General features: G+C 38.7%; 1 protein-coding gene across 1 annotated transcript in view; it reads right to left on the reverse strand.

The window, feature by feature from the left end:
* The window catches only part of DPYD (dihydropyrimidine dehydrogenase), a 1,024,364-nt gene that overhangs the window by 399,248 nt on the left and 603,752 nt on the right, over window positions 1-21,364 (reverse strand). Inside the window, exon 14 of the mRNA XM_027868249.1 lies at window positions 18,054-18,218. Coding sequence (XP_027724050.1) covers window positions 18,054-18,218 — 165 coding nt within the window. The remainder of the gene's footprint in view (window positions 1-18,053; window positions 18,219-21,364) is intronic.

Genomic DNA, 21,364 nt, shown 5'->3' on the forward strand with positions numbered 1-21,364 from the left:
CTCTCTCTCTCTCTCTCTCTCTCTCTGTCTCTCTTTCTCTCTCTCACCCTTCCTTCTTCCTTACCACACCAGCAACAACTGCTGACCCACTGTCACTGACAGGCAGATAAGCACAAGAATCCTGGAAAGGCAACCTCCCCCAGACCACAACTCCTGCTTCCAGACCCTCCCTCACGTCCATCATCTAGGGAAGTAACACCTGTGGAGAATGAGCCAACCATTCCCACCAACTGCCACTCACAGTGTATGTGAGCCAGCCCTAGTTCAAACTGTAAGTATCCCTGAGGGAGAGAATGTGGCAGGCAACTATAACCATGAACACCACTTTGATTATCATCTAGATAGAGAAAACCCAGGACCCTGAACCTAAGAGCTTTGCAAATACTAATGCTTCCAGCCTAGTGCGCTCAGCCATCATCCTGTGAAGCCACCTCTGTGGAGATGCAGTCTGGAAACCCCTCTTGCAGGTGCTATATAGTCACATCAGTTGAAGACCCAGAAGATAAAATTTTTTTCATAAAGGTCCTTGGCACCTTCAAATAGAATCACATAGATTTAATGAGTCCTCCATAAATAATGGTGAAAGAGGCATATATGACTGGAATAGTGTTTTGATTATTCTCTGTGTGACTTTGGGCAAGTCACACATCTCTGGGCCTCAATTTCCCCATCGATAAAATGGGAGGTGATCTCCAAGATCACTTCTACCTCTAAAATTATGATTTTAAGTAGAGCATGGAATCATGTAAGATACCAGTGAATTGTTTAGAAAGAAAATCTAAAGCAACAAAGAGTGTACTTAAACTACTTTTTTTTCTTTTTTGAAATTATGAAAGAGTATATATTTGAAATAAATGACCAAGATGAACTATGGGTAAAAATGTGCAACTAGAGCCACATGAAAAATAAAGCTCAGAAGAATATTCCCTGTGGGGGACAATGTAAGTGAGAATAACATGCCTAGTGGCAAGGAATGAGAAAGGGGGGAAAACAAATAATCGTTGCTATCAGTAAAAAACAGTTTTACATTTAAAATAAGATAAGTAGCTCATAGCAAAGACAATATAAAACAGATATAATTCATGGATCTTGGGGAGGAGGAGCATCTTTCTAATTATCTCTTCAATGTAAATTTCTCATAAGAGAATGGTATTTTTCTAAGACGGTTCTTTAAAATGTAACAGATTTACATGGATCCTACAGGATAAAAAAGAGACATTTTCAGAGCTTGGGGTGGGAGGAGGTAGGCAGAAATACAATAATTTTTTGAAGATTTTTTCCTATCCTCTCTCTCTCTCTCTCTCTCTCTCTCTCTCTCTCTCTCTCTCTCTCCTTTTCCTTTCCCTCCTATACCCTTCTTTGTTCCCAATGTGGAAGGTGGCAGCTAAGTGGCACAGAGAGGTAGGCTTGGAGTTGGGTCAACCTGAGTTCAAATCTAGCCTTAGGTCCTTACTGGCTGATTGACTTTGGGCAAGTCCATTAACTGATATCAGCTTCATTTTCCTCATCTGTAAAATGAGGATAATAACAACATCTACCTTAGAGGGTTGAGGATCGAATGAGATAATATTTGGAAAGCACTTGGTGTAATATCTGGCAAGTAATAGATGTTTAATAAATGGTTGGTCCCTTCCTTTTCCCTCCCATAAGGTCTCCAACAGAAAAGTGTGTTCTGGACCAACATATACAAAAGTATTCATAGCAGCTCTTTTTGTGGTGGCAAAGAATTGGAAATTGAGAGGATGCCCATCAATTGGGGAACTGAGTAAATTGTGGTATATGAATGTAATGGAATACTATTGTGAGAAAAGATGAACAGGCTGACTTCACAAAAACCTGGAAAGACTTGTATGGTCTGATGCTGAGTGAAGGGAGCAGAACCAAGAGAACGTTGTACACAATAACAGCCACATTGTGCAATGACTAATAGTGATAAACTTAACTCTTCCCAGCAATACAAGGATCTAAGACATCTCCAGAGGCCTCGTGATGGAAAATGCTATCCACATCCGAAGAAAGAACTATGGAAGTTGAATTGCTATTTTTTTCTCTTCTGTTGAGTTTTGTTTCCTCTTTCTGAGGTTCCTCCTATTGGTTTTAATTTTTACTCACAACATCACTAATGTGAAAATATGTTTAATAGGAATGTAAATGTACAGCCTATATCAGATTGTGCTCTGTCTTGGGGAGGGTGGTGGGGAGGAAGGGGGAGAAAAATTTTAAACTCAAAAGCATATGGAAGTGATTGTTGATAAATCAAAATAAATTAATTAAAAAAAAGAAATCAGGTCCTTTCTAAATACAGCACTGTGAATAAAACCTGTGCTCTCCCTAAACGGTTTTCAAGGACATCAAGCTATTGACAATGGGGTATGAGGCAAAAAGCACTGGCTATGGAGTCAGAACACCTGGGTACAAATACCACATAGTTCTTGTGTGACTTTGGGTGAGTTCCAGGCTTCCATTTATTCATGTCTAAAATGAAGAGATTGGGCTAGGTGACCTCTCAGGTCTTTACCACCATCTAATTTATATTATAATCTCTCTGCCTCAAGCCACTCTCCAATCTAATCCATACTGCACTCTGTGTGTTCTTGGTGCCCTTTGGATGATAATTACTCAAGGGTGAGGATTACTAGGGGAGTAATGAAAGAATATAAAGAGGGTCAAGACTAAGAGGTGAAAAGATTTTTTAAAGTGATCATTTTAAATGATGGTAACCTCATTGGTTCCTTAAGTTTCAGTTGTCATCTCTATACTGATGATTTTCAGATCTATTTGTCCAGCCCTAACCTCTCTTGTAGCTTCCAGTCTCAACTACCTATTACATATTTAGAATTAATATCTTGTAGACATCTTAGATGAACATGTCCAAAACTGAGGTCATCATCTTTTACCCTAAACCTTCTTTTCTTACTAACTTCCCTTTTACCATCTAAGGTACCACCAATTCTCCTAGTCACCTAATTTGGAACTTCGGTGCCATTCTTAACTCTTCACTCTCTCTCTCACTCCATATCCAAAGAGTGGTCAAGTTCTGTCCTTTCTACCTTTGTAACACTTTTTATGTCTCTCTTCCTCTCCTCTGGCACTACATCCACCCTGCCGCAGGCCTCGAATCACCTGGATCATTGCAATATCTCACTGCTTGGCCTCCTTGTACCAAGTTTCTTCCCATTTCTATCTATTTTCCGTTGACTGTGATGTTGATCTTCCCAAAACATAGATCTGACCAAATCATCTCTCACTCCCATTCCATAAATTCCAGTGGTTCCCTATTACCTCTGGGATCAAATATAAAATCCTCTGACTTTTAAAAATTATAAGCATTTTGTTTTAATCAGCCAAAATCCACCTTCTGACCCTTCCACTCCAATCCTCCCTCCAAACTGAGAACATAAGAAAAATAAGACATACTATAACATATTCAGTCAATCAAAACAGATTTCCACATACAAATATTTGTCCCATTCTGAATTCTTAGTCTTTCACTTTTCTATCAGGAGATAGGCAGCACCTTTTCTCGTTAGTCCTCTGGAATGACAATCAGGATTGTCATTACTCTGATAAGTGTTCAGCACATCAGTATTCTAGCACATTTAAATACCATGACTTGTTCATCCATTGCCCAATTTATGGGCATCCCCCTCTGGACTTTCTTAGAGTTTTTGATCTTTTATATTCTCTCAGGCTTAATCCCTGCCTTAATCTGCACCCCTCTAAAACTCCCTCCTCCAGTTTCCCCATTCCTTATTTCCCTGTGGAATTAAAAGTATTTCGGTACCCAGTTTTGTATATGTGTATGTGTGTGTATATTATTTTTTCTTTTGACCAGCTCAGATGAAAGTGAGGTTCAAATATCAGCCATTCCTTCTTCACTCATATAGATGTCCCCTCCCTCCCCCAGCCCCAGTGTATTCCACTTCCTTCTCATTTCTAAGTCTTGGATAATTGGACTTTCTCTGTGGACCTCATGATGACAGAGTTCAGATAGGACACATGTATCAGTTCTCCATATTTGAATGTAAGTGGTTTATCTTCGTTTAGTCCCATATTGTTTATTCATATATGCCTTTTTATGTTTCTCCTCACACCTGTGTTTGAACTTCAAAGTTCCTCTACAACTGTAGTCCTTTCATCAAGAATTCTTGGAAATTTTCTATTTCATTAAAGCTTCATTTCCTGCCCTATAGCATTATAGTCAGTTTTACTAGGTAAGTTATCCTTTGCTGTGAACCTATGTCTTTTACCTTCTGAAATATATTACAAGCTCTCTGCTCCTTTATAGTAGTGGCTGCTAAGTTATGTGTGATCTTGATTGTGGCTCCTTGATACTGGAATTCTTTCTTTATGTCGGCTTGCATTATTTTTTCTTTTACCTAGAAGCTCTGGATTTTGGCTATGATGTTCCTGGGAGTGTTAATTTTGGGGTTTCTTTCAGGAGATGACAGGTGGATTCTTTCTATTTCCTCTTTGCCCTCTGGTTCTAAGAGATATCTGCAATTTTAAGATTTCTTTAACAATGGTATATAGGCTCTTGAGTCATGGCATTCATTGGTCCAATTATTCTTAATTTTTTTCTCCTTATCCTGTTTTCCAGGTCAGTTATTTTTTTTCAATGAGATACCTTGTATCTCCTTCTATTTTTCAGCTTTTAACTTTGTTTTAATATTTCTTTTTGCCTTAATGGAGTCATTGGTTTTTATGTGGCTCAATCTAATTTTTAGAGTTTGTTGCTTGGGCAGTTTTGTACTTCTTGTACAAAGCTATTAATTCACTTTCTAATTTTTTCACCCATAACTAATTTCTTTTCTTTTTTTTCTTCAAGCACTCTAATTACAGACACAGACACAGACACAGACACACACACACACACACACACACACACACACACACACACACGTAAAACTTTTACTTTATTTCTTCCAGGAATTCTAGTTGAGTTTGTGCTCAAGCTATGATTTTCTCTGAGGCTTTGCTTATAGATGTTTTGGAGTGATTCTCTTCCTCTGCTTTTCTGTCCTGATTATCTTTGCCATGACAATAACTCATCAGGATGGTGTTCTTTTTTCTTTGGCCATTTTTCTAGTCAACTGCCTGACTGTGGACTTGATGTCAGAGCTAGGCTTTGCAGCATGTCTGGAGGGAAGACCTGGGCTGATTCTGTTACTGCTTTCTTTGTTGTGTTATTTGAGGAACTCAGGGACATGCTGGTGACCTGCAATCTTTCAATGCTGCCAAAAATAGTTTGATCCAGGGCAAAGTTTATTTGATGCTACCCTGCTCTGAGTCTGGGTTCTGCGCCAAACTACTGCTGCTTGCTTCTGACCTTTCTTCTTTCTCAGTACCCTTTTCACAGACTCCCTAGTCAGGAAATACTCTACTACTGCTACTACTACTATCACCATCATCACTACCACTACTACTACTACTACTACTACTACTACTACTACTACTACTACTACTGCTACTACTACTACCGCTACCGCTGCTACTACTACTACTACAACAACACCTATACCCTAAAGAGAACAAACAGAGGGTAAAAGGACATAGAGGTACAAAAATATTTATAGCAGCTCTTTTCATGTTATCACAGAATGGGAAACTAAGGGGGTGCTCACCTACATGGCAATGGTTAATTAGGGAATGGCTAAACAAATAATGGCATGTAAATGTAATGTGCCATAAGAAATAACAAAATAGAAAATTTCAAAGAAACTGGAAAAATCTCTATGAACTGAAGGAGAGTGAAGTAACAACAGAGTATACTTTATACAATGACAATGTCATAAAGAAAAACATCCTTGAAAGATTTTAGAACTTTGATGAGTGTTATGACAACCACAATTCTAGAGGACCAGAGATGAAGCAGGCTTTTCCAGATTAGGACAAAAATAAAGGAGGCGTGGTCTAGCCTGACACCTCTCATCATTCTGAACATCAGGGGCACTGATTTCACAAAGGTAGCAGCTAGGTAGGAATAGGAATGTGTCCCTTCAATGGCTAGGTTGCTGCAGTAAGAGTTCATACTCTTTCACAAGTCTCAGATAATCTTTCATTGGCTCAAGTCATCCTTGCTGAGTTCTACTCATATATTACCACAGGGGTACAAGGCAATTGGGAGATTCCTTTACTATGTAGAAAAAATATTAAGTGCTTTATATTAAAATAATTGTGCTTGCATGCTATAGGTTCACAGTAGTCTTTGAAATTCACCATCCCTTTTGTAACTTTCACAATTAATTTTATTGTGCAACCTTCCCCCTTACCTGAATCTCTCCCCCAATATAAGATAATGATAGTTTCTTCCAAGATGATCCTCAGTATAGTTGTTAGCATCTACACTGAACAGGCTACCCTTCATCTTCAAAGGTTACTGAATATGACTCATCTTTTGGCTAATTATGAGAAACTGACCAGTACAAACCTCCTGCCTTAATAAGAACTGCCTCCGTCTACAGCCTCTGAGAGTTTTGAATGTGTGGCAAGGCCCCACTGCCCAAGAGCTCAGCCACATACACCCTATCCAAATACTACCTCTCCAAACCTTCAAGGCCTAACCAAAGGTGAGAACTTACTGATAGCAACATCGGAAGCAAGAATTTTTATCTATATAAGCAAATACTATTCAATCTGAAATCACCTGCTGCTGAAGGTACATTGCTACTTGACCTTTACAGATGTGGGAACTAATGAGACATAAACACTGCTAATTGGAAACATCAGAGGTAATGATGTTCCAGCATTCTTACTCATCATTAGGAGCTATCTAGTTATGTATATCTACATCTTTCAATAAACTCCATTTGAATAAGTAAATTAATTTTCGGGGGTACTTTCCCTCTTCAGTGGCACAGTGGTAACATTTTCCACATTACCATTCATTAAGAGAACATTTTCTGCTAAAGATTAGAGAATAAGAAGGTCTTGAAATTCTATCTTCTGAAATTTTCCCTTGAACCCAGGCTGGAGGTTAGAACAAATGATTTCCAAGATTCTTCCCAACCATAAAACCTACGATTCTATGCACTTGGATGATGAGTATTCAAGGGAATTGAATGAACTCTTAATATCAGAGCAAACAAAAGAAAATCAACATGGTAAAAATCTTGGTATGCTTAAACACATAAAGTAGTCCCCAGCCTTGGGGGGGGGGGGAGCAGTCCTATCTTTATTCAAGAATAACTATTAGTATTCAGAGTGTGTGATCTCTGTCAGTGAGTTGATGTGATAATGGAAAATATACTTCTCTATCATTGTCTAAGTCACTACCATCCTTGTATTCACCCAAGTTCAAAACATTACTGTCATTCTCACCTCCTCATGTCATTCACTCCATACACATTATCAGTTGTCAGACTTGATCACTTCTATCTCCACAACTTCCCACATCTCCCAAAAGTCCCCTTCTCTCCACTCTCACAGTAACCACCCTTGTTCAGGACCTCTCTACCTCTTACCCGGGTTATTACAGGAACCTCCTATTCTACCTCAATACCTGAAGTCTCTATCTCTCCCTTTCCTACTCTCCCCCATTCCACAGTTCCCAAAATGATTTTCCTAAAGCCCAGATCTAAGTGATAAATTATAGTGGTTACCTATTATCTCCTGGATCAAATACAAATCTCTTCACAATATGCCCAAAGGGCTACAAAATTGTATGTACCCTTATTTGATGCAGAAATACCACTGCTAGTTCTATATCCCAAAGATATCCAAAAAAGGTAAAAGACCTATTTGTACAAAAATATTTATATCAGCTTTTTTTATGGTGGCTAAAAATTGAAAATTGAAGGGATGCCCATCAATTGGGGAATAGCTAAACAAGCTGTGGTATACAATTGTAATGGAATGTTAATGTGCTATAAGAAATGACAAGCAGGATGATTTCAGAAAAATCTGGAAAGACTTGCATGAACTGATGCATAGTGACCTGAAGAGAACCAGGAGAATATTGTACATAGTAACAGCAATATTACTCAGTAAAGAACTGTGAATGACTTAGCTATTCTCAGCAATGCAATGATTTAAGATAATCCCAAAGGACTAATGATGAAGCATACTATCTGCTTCCAGAGAAAGAACTGATATTGTTTGAATACAAACTGAGGCAGGCTATTTTCACTTTCTTTCTTTCATTTTTTTTTCTTTTATTCAAGTCTTCTTGTACAAAATGACTAATATGGAAATGTTTTACATAATTGCACATGTATAACCTATATCTAAATGTTATTGTCTGGGGTGGGGAGAGGAACAAAGGAAAGGAGAGAGGGATAGAATCTGGAACTCAAAACTTTAAATAAAAATGTTAAAAATTGGAAAAAAATTCTTCATAAACTTACCCCTTCCTACCTTTTAAGTGTCATTTAACAATACTACGTTCACATGCTCCACCATCCAGCCATATTTGCTTCCCTCCTCTTCTGTACACATAATGTTCCATCTCCTGTCTCCATATTTTTACACATGCTGCCCCCCACACTTGGAGTGTTATTACTCTCTGCTTCTTGGAATTTCTGGTTTCCTTTAAGATTCAGCTCAAGCCCTACTTACTTTTTTCAATTAATTAATTTAGTTTTAGTTTTCAACAGTCACTTCCAAAAGCTTTTGTGTTTTACATTTTCTCTCCCTCCTTTCCAGCCTCCCTCCCCAAGACAGTGTGAAATCTGATATAAGCTCTACATATACATTCCTGTTAAACATATTTTTCACATTAATCATGTTCAGGTCCTACTTTCTACATGAAGCTTTTCCTGATTCCCCAGGTGCTGGTGCTGTTTTTCCCCAGACCATCTTGTATTCAATTTATATATTTTCTGAATATACTTATAATTGTACATGTTCTCTCATCTGTTAGAAAATAGGCTCATCAAGGACAAGGATTCTTTCCCTTTTGTCTGTATCTCCAGGATCTAGTAAAGTGCCTGACACATAAATAGATGCTTAATAAATCCAGTTGATTGATTTGCAACTTCACCTACTTGACGGTGAACTGGAACCTTTTTCTGGACCTGAATTGGACCAACAATAAGGAAATCCTTGCTATGGTTGAAATGATGGGATCCTTAGGAGGAAGTAAACATTTTATCTTAGAGTTTACAATAGAAAAAGAGGGAAAATCTGAGTAGATTCTGATGCATTCCCTAATTTGGAAAAGTGATGTTAAAGTTTTGGGGAAAAACAAAAACAAGATCTCATTTTCTAAAACTCTCTTGCAGGGGCAGTCTGTCTAAGATAGATGTGAAATTCTAAAGAATGAAATTCTGAAAACATAAATAGAAATATCAATAAGGAATTGAAAAGAAGCTGTTTTTAAAAGATATATAAAGGAGCTGGAAGCAATGCCAGGGAGCTGAGGTCAAATACAAATGAATGATACAGTCCAGAAAGAAGAGTGTTGAGGTGAGAAAGCTCAAGATGAACCAAAATTAGCAAAAATGCTAGAGGAAAAAAAAGGGAGTCAATAAAATCTATTATGAGGGAAAGACAAAGTTAAAAGAAGGGATAGCATCACTGCATGAGAGGGATGGAATGGTGAAAAGGGGCAGTAGAGAGAAAGCAAAGCTACTGAATTTTTACTTTATTTCTTTTTTTCTGAAGGATTATCAAAAACAGAACAAAAAAAAGATTAACAATGAACTGAACCATAAGAGAAGAGAGAAAATGGCATAAGAGTATCTAGCTATCTCACTATGCTTGGATGAATTATATGTGAGAGTACTGAAAGAATTTGCAGAGGTGAGTTCTGAGCTTCTGTTGGGCATCTTTTAAAATAGTGGAGAACGAGAGAGGCCAAGGTCCCAGTTTTCAAAACGAGTAAGAAAGCAGTCTATTCAAGTGAGAGGCTGGTGAGTTTGACTTATTAAAAGATGGGTTTGTGAGCATTTAGAAAGGGAAGCAGTGATCACTAGAATCACCATGGGATCATAAAGGAGAGGAAATACTAGACTTACTTTATTTCTTTGTTTGTTTTCAGAATTACTGGACTGATAAACAACAGTGTAGTTGTGGTCATTTAGTGGTTTCACTTGTTTCTGACTTTTTGTGACCCAGTTTGGGGTTTTCTCAGCAAAGATACTGGAGTGGTTTGCCATTTGCTTCTCCAGCTTAATTGACAGATAAAGAAACAGGTAAACAGGGTTAAGTGACTTGCCCAGGGTCACACAGCTATTAAGTGTCTGAGGTCAGATTTGAACTCAAGAAGATGAGTTTTCCTGACTCCAGGCCCAGTACTCTATCCACTGCGTCACCTAGAGGCCATGATGGTGTAGTAGAGGGACTTAATAGATCCATGGAGTCATGAAGACCTGCATTGTCTTTTATACATACTGACTGTGTAGCCCTGGACATGACATTTAACCAGTGCCCGTGGGCAACTCTCTAAAAATATGAATTGCAGAACAGTTAATAGTCTACACTGGCAGAGGGAATTTTCTCATTAGGAACTCCATAAACTAATGAAATTGATGGGCTGCACCCTCACTATACTAGTAGATGAAGGACATATGACAAACATAGCTTGCCTGGATTCCAGTATGGCAGTTGACAAAATCTCTTGTGATACTGCAAAATGCCTAGTGGAATCAGGTAGAACAAGACTAATCCTTCCTTTATGTGACAGCCCCTCAAATACTTGAAAATAGCTATCATGTCCTCCCCTAAGCCTTCCATTCTCCAGGCTTAACATGAAGGAGCCATGTAATATAGACTTCAAAAGTTTTCTATTCTACTTTTAAATGATAGCCACAGAGATAGAACAGAAAATCGGTTTAGGAAGAGGGGGGAAAATAGCAAGAGGGGAACAAAATTAATCAAGCCATTAATTTAGTTATTTATTTTATGTGGGGTAAGGACAGAAGGCAGTTGAATCACTGTTGCTCCCAGAAAAAAATCTAGGATTTAAATTTTAGCCTTGTACATACAAACTGATGAATTTAAATTGAAATTACTTCTGAAATTTGGCATAGAAAAAAGTTCTCGTGTTAATAGAAAGCCTTCTCTCAATCCCCATAAATGGAAATAACATTTTAACGAAGGCTGTTGATGTCTCAAAATCTTAACTGTAGGGGGCAATCAGTACATGGGCCTGGATTTTCACAATTGCCACCAGAGGCTACCTATAACAGAGGGCACCTTCAGGATTACTGATGAGGATGAACTTTCTTTTGAAACATTCCACACCTAGTGTGTTCAGTGCTGGTCACACAATAATTAATGGGGGGAAAAAGGAGGGGAGAGGAGAGCTTTTTGCAGAAATGTCTTACAATATTAAACTATTTACACGCCAATTGTTCTTCCTTTAATAATTTCTGTAACAAAGCCATCGTTCCCTTTTCTATAATCACCAGTTGATTCCTTGGTGCATCCCCTTCTTTTGCTTAACATTCACTGTGACAGCCAGGAATGATAGAAAATGTCATTCTCTGCTTGCTAATTCAGTGCATTCAGACTGAGTACAGCAAGTATTTTTTCTGCTGAATTTTTTTTCCCCTAAGCCTAAAATATATAATGTAAAAAGATTTTCTTTTTTCTTAAGTGGGTAAAGAAAGGATTCGGTTAAAATCGATTTCTGTAAGCCCTAATTATACAGTGCATTTCATAATAAGCATTACAAGATCTCTGCTCAGGAACAAAGACCTCTTCGTTAGTAATGAATTGTCACTACCACAATCAGAGTGCTGAGCTTAATTCATGTATAAATAAAAAGAGTCCTTGTAAGCAAAGAAGTCGAGTGTGGAGTGTGCTTTGGAACAGCTACTGAGGGCTAAGAAATGAGCCTTACAGTAAGGAAGTTCTTAATGTCTGATTGACATCCCTCTTGCAGAATGGAAGATGGTGTCCTGGCCTGCTTGGGGAGAAAGACTAGCTCCTGCTACTTGACTTCTGGAGCTTGCTCCCAAGGTTCTTGCTTCTTCTGGAGAGGAGACGTTTTGCTCAGTAGCTGCCAAGGCTGGTTGAATTATGCGGTCTCAATCATTGAAGGCGGCAGTTGTGCACTTGAGAATGATGTGGGAGAACTCCAGTGAGAGTGATAATTAAAAGAGAAAAATGAAGGGTCACCCCCTTTCATTCAGCCCATTGGGCTTGGCATCAGAGCTATTTCAAAACAGTAGGGGATTTTCCAATCTCAGCATGGCAATCTCTAAGCACACATTGTTTCTATGGGTTAAAATCTGAATGGTATTTTAATTGTGCTTGAAAAAAATTGATATAAAAGGAAAATATTGGAAAGTAGTTTAAAGAATAGAAAGAAACCAAAAATAGAAATATAATCTAAATGGGGAAGGGATTAAAAGCAGAAAAGCAATGTGTTATTTGCTTGGAAGAAAAATGGCAAGTACCATTAAAGAGGCAAGATGACAAAAGAAAATTGGTGCCATAATATTAGAAAAGAAAATTTAAATGTATCAGCAATGTGTCTCATTTCTAGTTGGGTAGAAGCGCAAAGGCAGTCTCCTCTCAGCCTTCTTGTTATTTCACTGTCACTTAGATCATTAAATTGTTCGATTATGAAATCCAAAAAAAGAACTCTGCGATCATAGGAATATAAGCTTAGGTCTAGAAGCCACATTAGAGGTCATCCACCTAATTGTATTCATTTAGCTAGTCAATAAGAAAAGCACTATGGGCCAAGCATTGGGCTTAAGATACCCACAAAAAAAAAACCCAAAATAAAAACAAAATCCCTGCAATAATACAATCCTTGCCTTCACTCTTGGGAAGGAGTTAGAAAGGGGAGGATCAGGAAAAGCCTTTTACAGAAGTTGGAATTCAAGCTAAGTTTTGAAGGAAGACAGAGAATCTAGGAGGCAAAGGTGAGGAGGGAGAACATTCCAGATATGGGGGACAGGCAGGGAAAAAGCACAGAGTAGGGGTATAATGTTGTGTGAGAGGAACAACAAGGCCAGTGTCACCAGATTATAGCATGTGTTCGTGTCAGAAAAGTGTAAGATTAGAAAGGGACAAAGAAGCCAGGTTAAGAAAAGCTTCATTTTATAGATTAGGAGATTGATGTCTGGAGATTTTAAGTGATCTGCCCAAAGTCACAAAGGCAGTAATTGAAAAGAGCTCTAATTCAAATCCAGGTCTTTCAGCTTCATATCCACAGCATCATTGGCCAGGTGGCTCCTAACCTCTCAAGTTGATAGCATTTATTATTCAACCAAAAATTGCTTTTTATAAAAGCAATGGACATTAAAACATAAGCTTCAAATGATCCAGATTCAAATCTTCATGGTCTCTGAAATCTTTCCTAATCACCTAACCATGGGAAGGCAGTGATTACTACAAGTTACTTACTCTAGATTACTAAATTCAGAGTAAAACGACCTGGATTGACTTGAACTTAGGCTCTGTTACTTTGTGACTTTGGTCAAGTCATTTAATCCCTTGGACCCTTCATTTCTTGATAAATATGGGGGTTGGCATTAATGGCATCTAAATTACTTCCACCACTAATGCTATGATCATATGACCTAGGTAGGACAAGAACAGTAGGAAGTTTGCAACTTTCGGTCAGTAAACACGGTCTGTGTCAGTGTTGGCCAACTGGCAGATACGGGGCTCATAACCTGTAGCCCTTCAAGTAAGCAGGAAGGAAAAAAAAAAAAGTGTTCCAGGTGAGAGAGCATGTTGTAATGACGCTGTAATTAAAACATGTATTAGAGAGGTCGGGCTGGACTTGCGATTTCTTTGGTATAGGGCAGCAGTTCTCAAACTTTTTAAGACCCCTTTCTAAGATGCAAAGAGCTTTTATTTATGTTCATTATATCTAATGAGATGAGACATCAATTCAGTCTTCAGGTTTGGAACTAATGTTTACTTTCACAGCTCTCTAAGAAACTCTACTGCACACTTATGAGAGAATGAGAGTGAAAAACACAAACAATCAACCTTGTATAGCCTGTGAAAGGGTCTTTGGGACTCCCAGGAGTGGGTGAACCACACTTTGAGAAGCTGATATAGGGAAATCCTAATGAGGAAAACCCCTTGGGTAAATGCAGATCTGTACTTGTTCTGCAATTTAGAGTCTTACAGAGTAGCCTGGGGCACTTAGAGGTTAAGTGATTAAAATAATAGCAATAGAGAAGTAGACCTGTGTATGCGGATGAGGACATCCTATCTATTAATGAAAGTGAGCACTTTTCTTCAATTTATTGTGTTAGAGAGTTTCTCAAGAGTACTGAGAGGCTGACTTGCCTAGGATCACGTAGGGACTTGGAGGCGAGACTTGAACCCAGGTGGTCTTGGCTTCAAGTCTGGGCCTTGAGCCACACTATGACACTAAATTGACTTCACATGATCAAACACCCCAGAATCTATTGTAAGAGACCTCCCTCTTGTTGTTATTCAGTTGTGTCTTACTCTTTGGTCCATAGTGCACCAACATTGTTCAGAGGGGTTTTCTGGCATGGATATTGGAGTGGTTTGCCATTTCCCTCTCCAGATCATTTTACACATGAGGAAACTGTGGCAAACAGGATTAAGTGACTTGCCCAGGGTCATACAGCTAGTACGTTTCTGAGGCTGAATCTGAACTCAGATCTTCCTGACTCCAGGCCCAATACTCTCTCCGCTGCACCACCTAGCTGCCTCTGAGAGGAACTATCTAATTCAACTCATACCTGCAAAAGAATCCTCACTATAATATATCTGAGAATGGTCACCCTGCCTTTGCCAGAAGAGACCTTCAGCGAGGGCTAACCCATAACTCAAAACAAAGTATTCTATTTTTAGATGCCTTTAATGCTTAAAAAACTTTTTCCTGACATAAAGCCTTAATTTCCCTCTTTGTAACAGAGAGGTATGAGGGAAATTTAATCATTCCAGAATTATATTGAGGGTAGAGTTGATGAGATTGGGATCTGGACCCCAGAAAGGAAAAACCCTGGACTTTCCCGCATGGCCAAATCTCTGGTGTTCCCCTGGGAAATGAAGGGGTTTACCTTTGCCCTTTTTCCCTTCACCCCTTTTCGCCAAAAGGAATTTGGCTCCCATTTGTTGACCTTATTCATATGCATCTTTCTTCCCTGGCCCTGAAAAGAACCTGGCTCTTGTTTGTCTCTCTTTTTCTCTCTTTGAAAGCCTTAGCCTTACCTTTTAATCTTATTCAAACGCACTTTCCTTCCTGGCCCCAAAAAGAACCTGGCTTCAGTCTGTCTACTGGTCCCAGGAAAACCTTAAAAGTTTTAGAAACTGCCTTATTTCCCTTTGATCTCCATTTGAAAGCAAACTTCCCCCATTTCAGCTCCCTTCATTATCTATTCTCATTGTTTATTACCTTCCAAACAAACCCAACCAACCCCTCCACTTCCTCTGGCCACCCTTAATCCTAGCTCAGCGCCACGAGGTCCAGGACCCAGGAGTTCTATTCACCCCAGCTTCACTCTAGATCTCCTTAGACCCCTCCTCCCGTCACTCCAAACTGCTTGGCCACTCCTAGACCCCTCCCCCCGTCTTTCTGTACTTAAGATTCACCCCAGCCCCCATTCAGATGCTGGGAATTTCTCATGCCCCTAGAGACTGAGTCTCTCACGCCTGCCCGTCTTTACGGGCATCACCGGGCCTGACCACCTTTGCCCCCCATTCACCTGATGAGCCGTTCTCAAGCCTTGAGGCTGAGACCCTCATGCCCACTCATCCTCACAGGCGTCACATGGCCTATCCACCCCAGGCCCCATTTGGATGCTGAGCATCTCACTCCCAAAAGGCTGAGACTGCCTCAAGCCTGCTCGTCCCTACAAGCAAGCCCTGGCCTCCTTAGCCCCCAGCCCCCACTCAGATGCTGGGAATTTCTCATGCCTAGAGGTTGAGCTATTCCCAAGCCCACTCATCCTCACAGGCGTGACCTGGCCTATATGCTTTATCTTTAACAAACTTTTTCTCTGGCTGGAAGAAGATCTGGGTTGAATTCTTTCAGGCAGATCTGTGCCACGATCTGGGACTTTTTCCAGCGCCCCAAAACTTCCCATGATCTTAGGGTGCCTCTGTGCATCTAGGAGTGCCCCCAAACCCCTACCCCTCTTCATAGTGTCTACCACAGTGCCTTACACATATTAGGTACTCAAAAATATTGATTGAATGACTATATGAGTTTAAAAGTTAAATTTTGAAAAGTAAATGGTGCAGCTCTGTGACAGTCATACAGATAAACTCTGTCTCAACTTGGTCAAATTGGCCATGGCAGGTCCACATCAGATTGAAAAGAAAAGCATGTTATAACATGGACTACTCAAGGAAACAATACTGAATAATGTAGTAGTCAGCCACTTGTTCTATGATCCATCAATCAACAGCATTTAATAAGTGCTCATTATTTGTCAGGCACTGCGCTAAATGCCGAGGAGACAAAGAAAGACAAAATGAGCCCTTGCCCTGAAGGAGATCACATTCTGATTGGAGAGCCAAAGTGTAAATAACTAAATAAATATATATTGAATAGATGGATGATAACTATGACTAAGTTACGCAGTGAACCCGGCTGAGTCATTTTCAGATTTCTGGGCTCCAGTTCATTCAGCTGTATAAATCAAGGCTTAGGCTGCATTTCTTTGAACCTTAAAATGCTCTATGAATAGCCTAGGGTCTATTTTTAGAGGTGTCAAACACACAGTCCATGGGCCAGTGTGGCTGTAACCAGATTAAAATGTAATGGGCAAATATTTAACAAAATAAATAAAAAATATAACAACATAGAAAATGTTCCAATGTGTTTTTCTAAGTCAATATTCAACCTGCAGAGATCCTTACTCACCTTTTAGTGGTCCCCATTTCTATTTGAGTTTGATACCATTTATCTATTTCACTGTTAGGCCTAGATAAATAATTATTAAGTGTTTTAAACAGATCCCACAATACATTTTGGAGGAGAGGGAGGCTAGAGTACTATTTTTTATTATTAGACCTTGAACAAAATATTAGTCAGATTATGCTGCTTGAACCAAAAATGAAATTTCTTTTTGATCAATGGACTGGCATAGTATCTTTTAAAACACACACAGAGGGAGAGAAGAGTATTTTTTGATGGGGCCAAGGCAATTGGGATTAAGTGACTTGCCCAGGGTTACACAGCTACTAAATGTTGTATCTGAGTCCAGATTTGAACTCAGATCCTCCTGACTCTGGGTCCAGTGTTCTATCCACTGTACCACCTAGCTGCCCCAGAAAAGAGCATTTTAAAAATAATTTTAATTGATTTGTTTGGTTCTTACATTGCCTACATTTCCTATATGTCTTTCCCTACCTCCTTCTCTAAGAGTTATTCCTTTACAACAAAGAATAAAAGAAGGGAGGGGAACACTTCAGCAAAACTGACCAACTTATTGAAAATGTTTGAAATGATATACAATGTTCCCCATCCATAGTCTCTAGCTCCTGCAAAGAAAAGGGGTGAGAAGTAAGGACAAGTATTAAGGAGTACCCTGCAGAGGAGAAGAGGGAAGGAAATAAACTCTCTTGTCTTAAAAAAAAAATCAATTCTGTGCAAAAATGCCTAAATAGAGCTGAATGCAAGTCTTCATCCTTATTATATTCTGCATCATTTCAAAATAGCTTCTTACTAGATTAGAAGAGGGTATTTTTCAAAGTGTTTGACTCATAATAATAAGAAGAGAAGATTATTTGTAGTGAATGATATCCCAAGGAAAGAGAGAGGCCAGTTGTTTCAGCAGCAGCTCTGATTCTCCTTCTTACAAATGAAGCTCAGAGCCCACATTCTCTTCCTAAGGTCATCACCTTTATAAATCCTCGCCACACACAGGGGAGAGGAGCTCAAAACATAAGAATTCCACTCCCTATCCCCCTGTTGATGGAGAGACTTTTTTCCATCTGCATATCCCATTTATAACAAAGCCTCCCCTCGTGAAGGATTTTTATGAGCTCTTGAGTTTTCTATCGTTTTTATCTTTCTTAGCATCAGCAAAGCAACTGGCAGATTCTTTAATAAAATATATTATACATATAAATATTTATGAACCAATAAATTGGATGTTTAAATAAACATTCTCCAACTTGCACCAGTTCTCTTGTTTTAAACGTTAAATTGCACTTACTTTGTCAGGAAAGTCAGCCTTTAGTTCACTGACACATTTACACCAGTACGCTGCTGTTTTCTCACTGATGAGCTCGATATTAAGGAAGGAACTTTGTCCTGGGCCATACACTGGGCCTGCGGTGTTGCCCCGGACGATCCGTGGTGAAACATTAGTCACAATGTCCTGTTGAAAGAGAAAAGACTTTGGCTATCATTTTTGCAATCTAACATTGCAGTTTTTATTATCTATTCCCTTCAACATAACAATGACTTACTAAGTCTCTTCTCATATCTCATATTTTCCAGGATAAAATTCAAGAAATGTGCTTTAAATTATAGTTAAACTGAACACATGATTTCAGGTGGAAGGCTCAATTTGAATATGTTATGGACCGAGCAAATTCCCTTTCTATAATCCAGACTCATAATATAGGGAAATAAAAATATTTAAATACTCCTTACATTGATTTGGAGTATGACAGAAATGGCTGGGTTTTTTTTCACTTATTGGTGATTCAATGAAGAACGGATACATTGTGGGCATAATATACAAGAATCCATAAAAATCTCTTTCCACTGAATCAAGTAAGATTTAAAGTGTGGCTTTATGTTAATTTAGAAAGATTTACTTTGGAATTCCTTTTGAGCAAAAAAACAAGTCATCCAAGAAAAGCTTGAGGCATTGGAAGTTCATTGAATTTTAGCACATTCTTTATCATGGGAGCTGGGTCAGATTATCTATAGAGTTGCAGTCATAAATGCAAATTCAGTGGGAAGAAAGCCACTTTTCCCAAGACTAAAATGAGGATATCAATAACTTCATGATGAACTATAAACAGTAAACAGTAAAATTAACACCCTTGTTAAGTATAATTAACAATCCACAACTGCTTCTATGGTTATATTAACGAAGAACAGTAACATTTCTGACATTATTTAAAACTAAAAAGAAACAAAGAAGGAAAAATGTTTCTTTTGCCAACTTCTAATTAAAAATAATTTTGAGTAAAGGTCATTTAGTTAAGGATTTATCAGAATTAGTCATTTAAGTACCCCTCCTCACCATCTTGTCACTTTTAGTGAGATAACATGAACCCCCATTAGTATATAGCAATTAAGGTCAATTTACATATTTTAATTAAGAACCACCCCATATAAAACAATTAGCGTAATAGGCATACTAACTGGATTTCATAACATTTGGACGTTTTTCCAACTAGATAGACAGGAAACCTTAATTAGCATTAATTAGTGCTGATCTGCATATGTTTGATAAGGCATACCCTTGCCACAAAAGATTATTTATTCCTGAATCTGCCAAATGCTACAGTTGCAGAGGATAAAAGGACTTTTCTTCACATTGCATGTTAATTTCTGGTAATTTACATCCATTTTTACATTTGAATTAGTATATTATAAAATAAATTGTATAAATGTTACAATAACGCTTTTGCAAATATGTACATTTAGACTTATAGAAATCATACCAGTTAATTTTTGTTCATTATCATTCTACTTCCATTGTAATCATTTTGTAACATCATCAACCCACACTATGATTTGTTTCTTCCTACCAATTTTCCCATAAGCTTAATGGGGAAAAAAGACCTGTAGGCTCCCTCCACAAGGTTCAAAGCCAGGCTACCAGATTTTCATTTTGGTAAATGTTGGATTAAAAAGTACCAATCTTAGAAGGTAGACCTTGCATTTCAGTATACTTTGCATTTCATTAGCCACTCTAGAGGAAGATGACTTTACAATGCCCTCATCTCGTATACTCAGAGTCAGGATATCTGGACAAAGACAAATCAGGGTCCAGAGGAGAGCTGCATTTATCTATTAACTCATTTTCCCTGAAGCCCAGTAGGAGGATGAATTTTCCAAATTGTCACAAGTTGGTTGTGTACCCCTGAGGCAATCTAAGGCATACAGTACTTTCCAGAGACCCTTCTGACAACTGGGCCACTCATAAATGTGGCCAACTGTGGTTAAGTCAAATGACTGCACCCTAGGTTGGATTCATATCACCAGAGTCTTCCTAGGATTCCAGAATTATATACAGGATTTGGTAATGCAGATTACCAAGATGTCAGAGTTGCCCATAGCCTGAGGAATCAGAGACCCCATAGCCTCAGAGTGACACAGCACACACTACTAATGACAGTTCTTTAAAAAGTTACAATCTAAGGTTCCCTAAAGGACGTGTAGGGAAAGTCCAGTCTTACAAATTGGCCAGGTGTGATTTGAAGATTGCAAGGTAGGTTTTCCTGCACCACAAACAACTCTCTTACTAGCCTGAAAAGGTCTTTGATTCCACAAATAGAAATTCATTTCTTTGGGGTTTAAAAAGGCTTTTCAGTCTTCCAAAGTCCTAAATTAAAATGCAAATATCCCTCGGAGGGGTAATAATTTAACCATTCTGAGCTAATACCATTGCTTGGATTGGGATTAGTTCACAGTTAGCAATCAAGATAAATACTTGGAAAAGGACAGAGGAAGTCTAACTACCCAAAAGACATGAAGGAGACTCTTCAATTATATTCACTCACATTTAAATAGACCTTTAAGACTTATAAAGTGTTCTCATCACAGAAATCCAGTGAGAGAGGGAGAGCAAACATTATTATCCCCATTTTACAGATAAAGAAACCGAGGTGCAGAGAAGTTAAATGATTTGCACAGCATCATAAAGTGTTGAAGATAGGATTAGAACCCAGGTCCTTTGAGTCTAAGATATGTAGTCTTTTTCACACTTTTTATATCTTTTCTCTTAAAAACACACATACATTTCCAAAAGGAAAGAGAAGAGGAAGTCCAAGACAAAACCATTCGTTTTTTGGTAGAAATTTGACTTTTCTGGTTCACTCCTCTCTGCATCTGCTGTCCTGCCAGGTCTCAACTCTATGGAACAAGATGCCAGGACAAAATACCCCTGTAAGGTGTACCTCCTCCCTCTCTTTTCTTGCCTCCTTCTGTGTGTTGTCTCCCCCATTAGATTGTAAGCTCCTCGAGGGTATGGACTTTCCTTCTATCCCTAGTACCTAACACAGTGCCTGGCACTTTGTAGGTGCTTAATACATGTTTATTGGATTGGACTGGCACAGTGGATAGAGCACTGGACCTAAAAGTCAGGGAAGATCAGTTGTTCCTGACTGTTTATGACCCTGTTTGGGGTTTTCCTGGCAAAGACGCTGTAGTGCTTGGCCATGGAACTGAGAACAACAGGGTTAAATGACTTGCCCAGGGTCACACAGCTAGTAAGTGTCTGAGGCTGGATTTGAACTCATTAAGATGACTCGTCCTGATTCCAAGCCGGGTGCTCTATCCACT

Source organism: Vombatus ursinus, unplaced genomic scaffold, assembly GCF_900497805.2.
Source record: "Vombatus ursinus unplaced genomic scaffold, bare-nosed wombat genome assembly UNPS02014787.1, whole genome shotgun sequence".
Lineage (NCBI taxonomy): Eukaryota > Metazoa > Chordata > Mammalia > Diprotodontia > Vombatidae > Vombatus > Vombatus ursinus.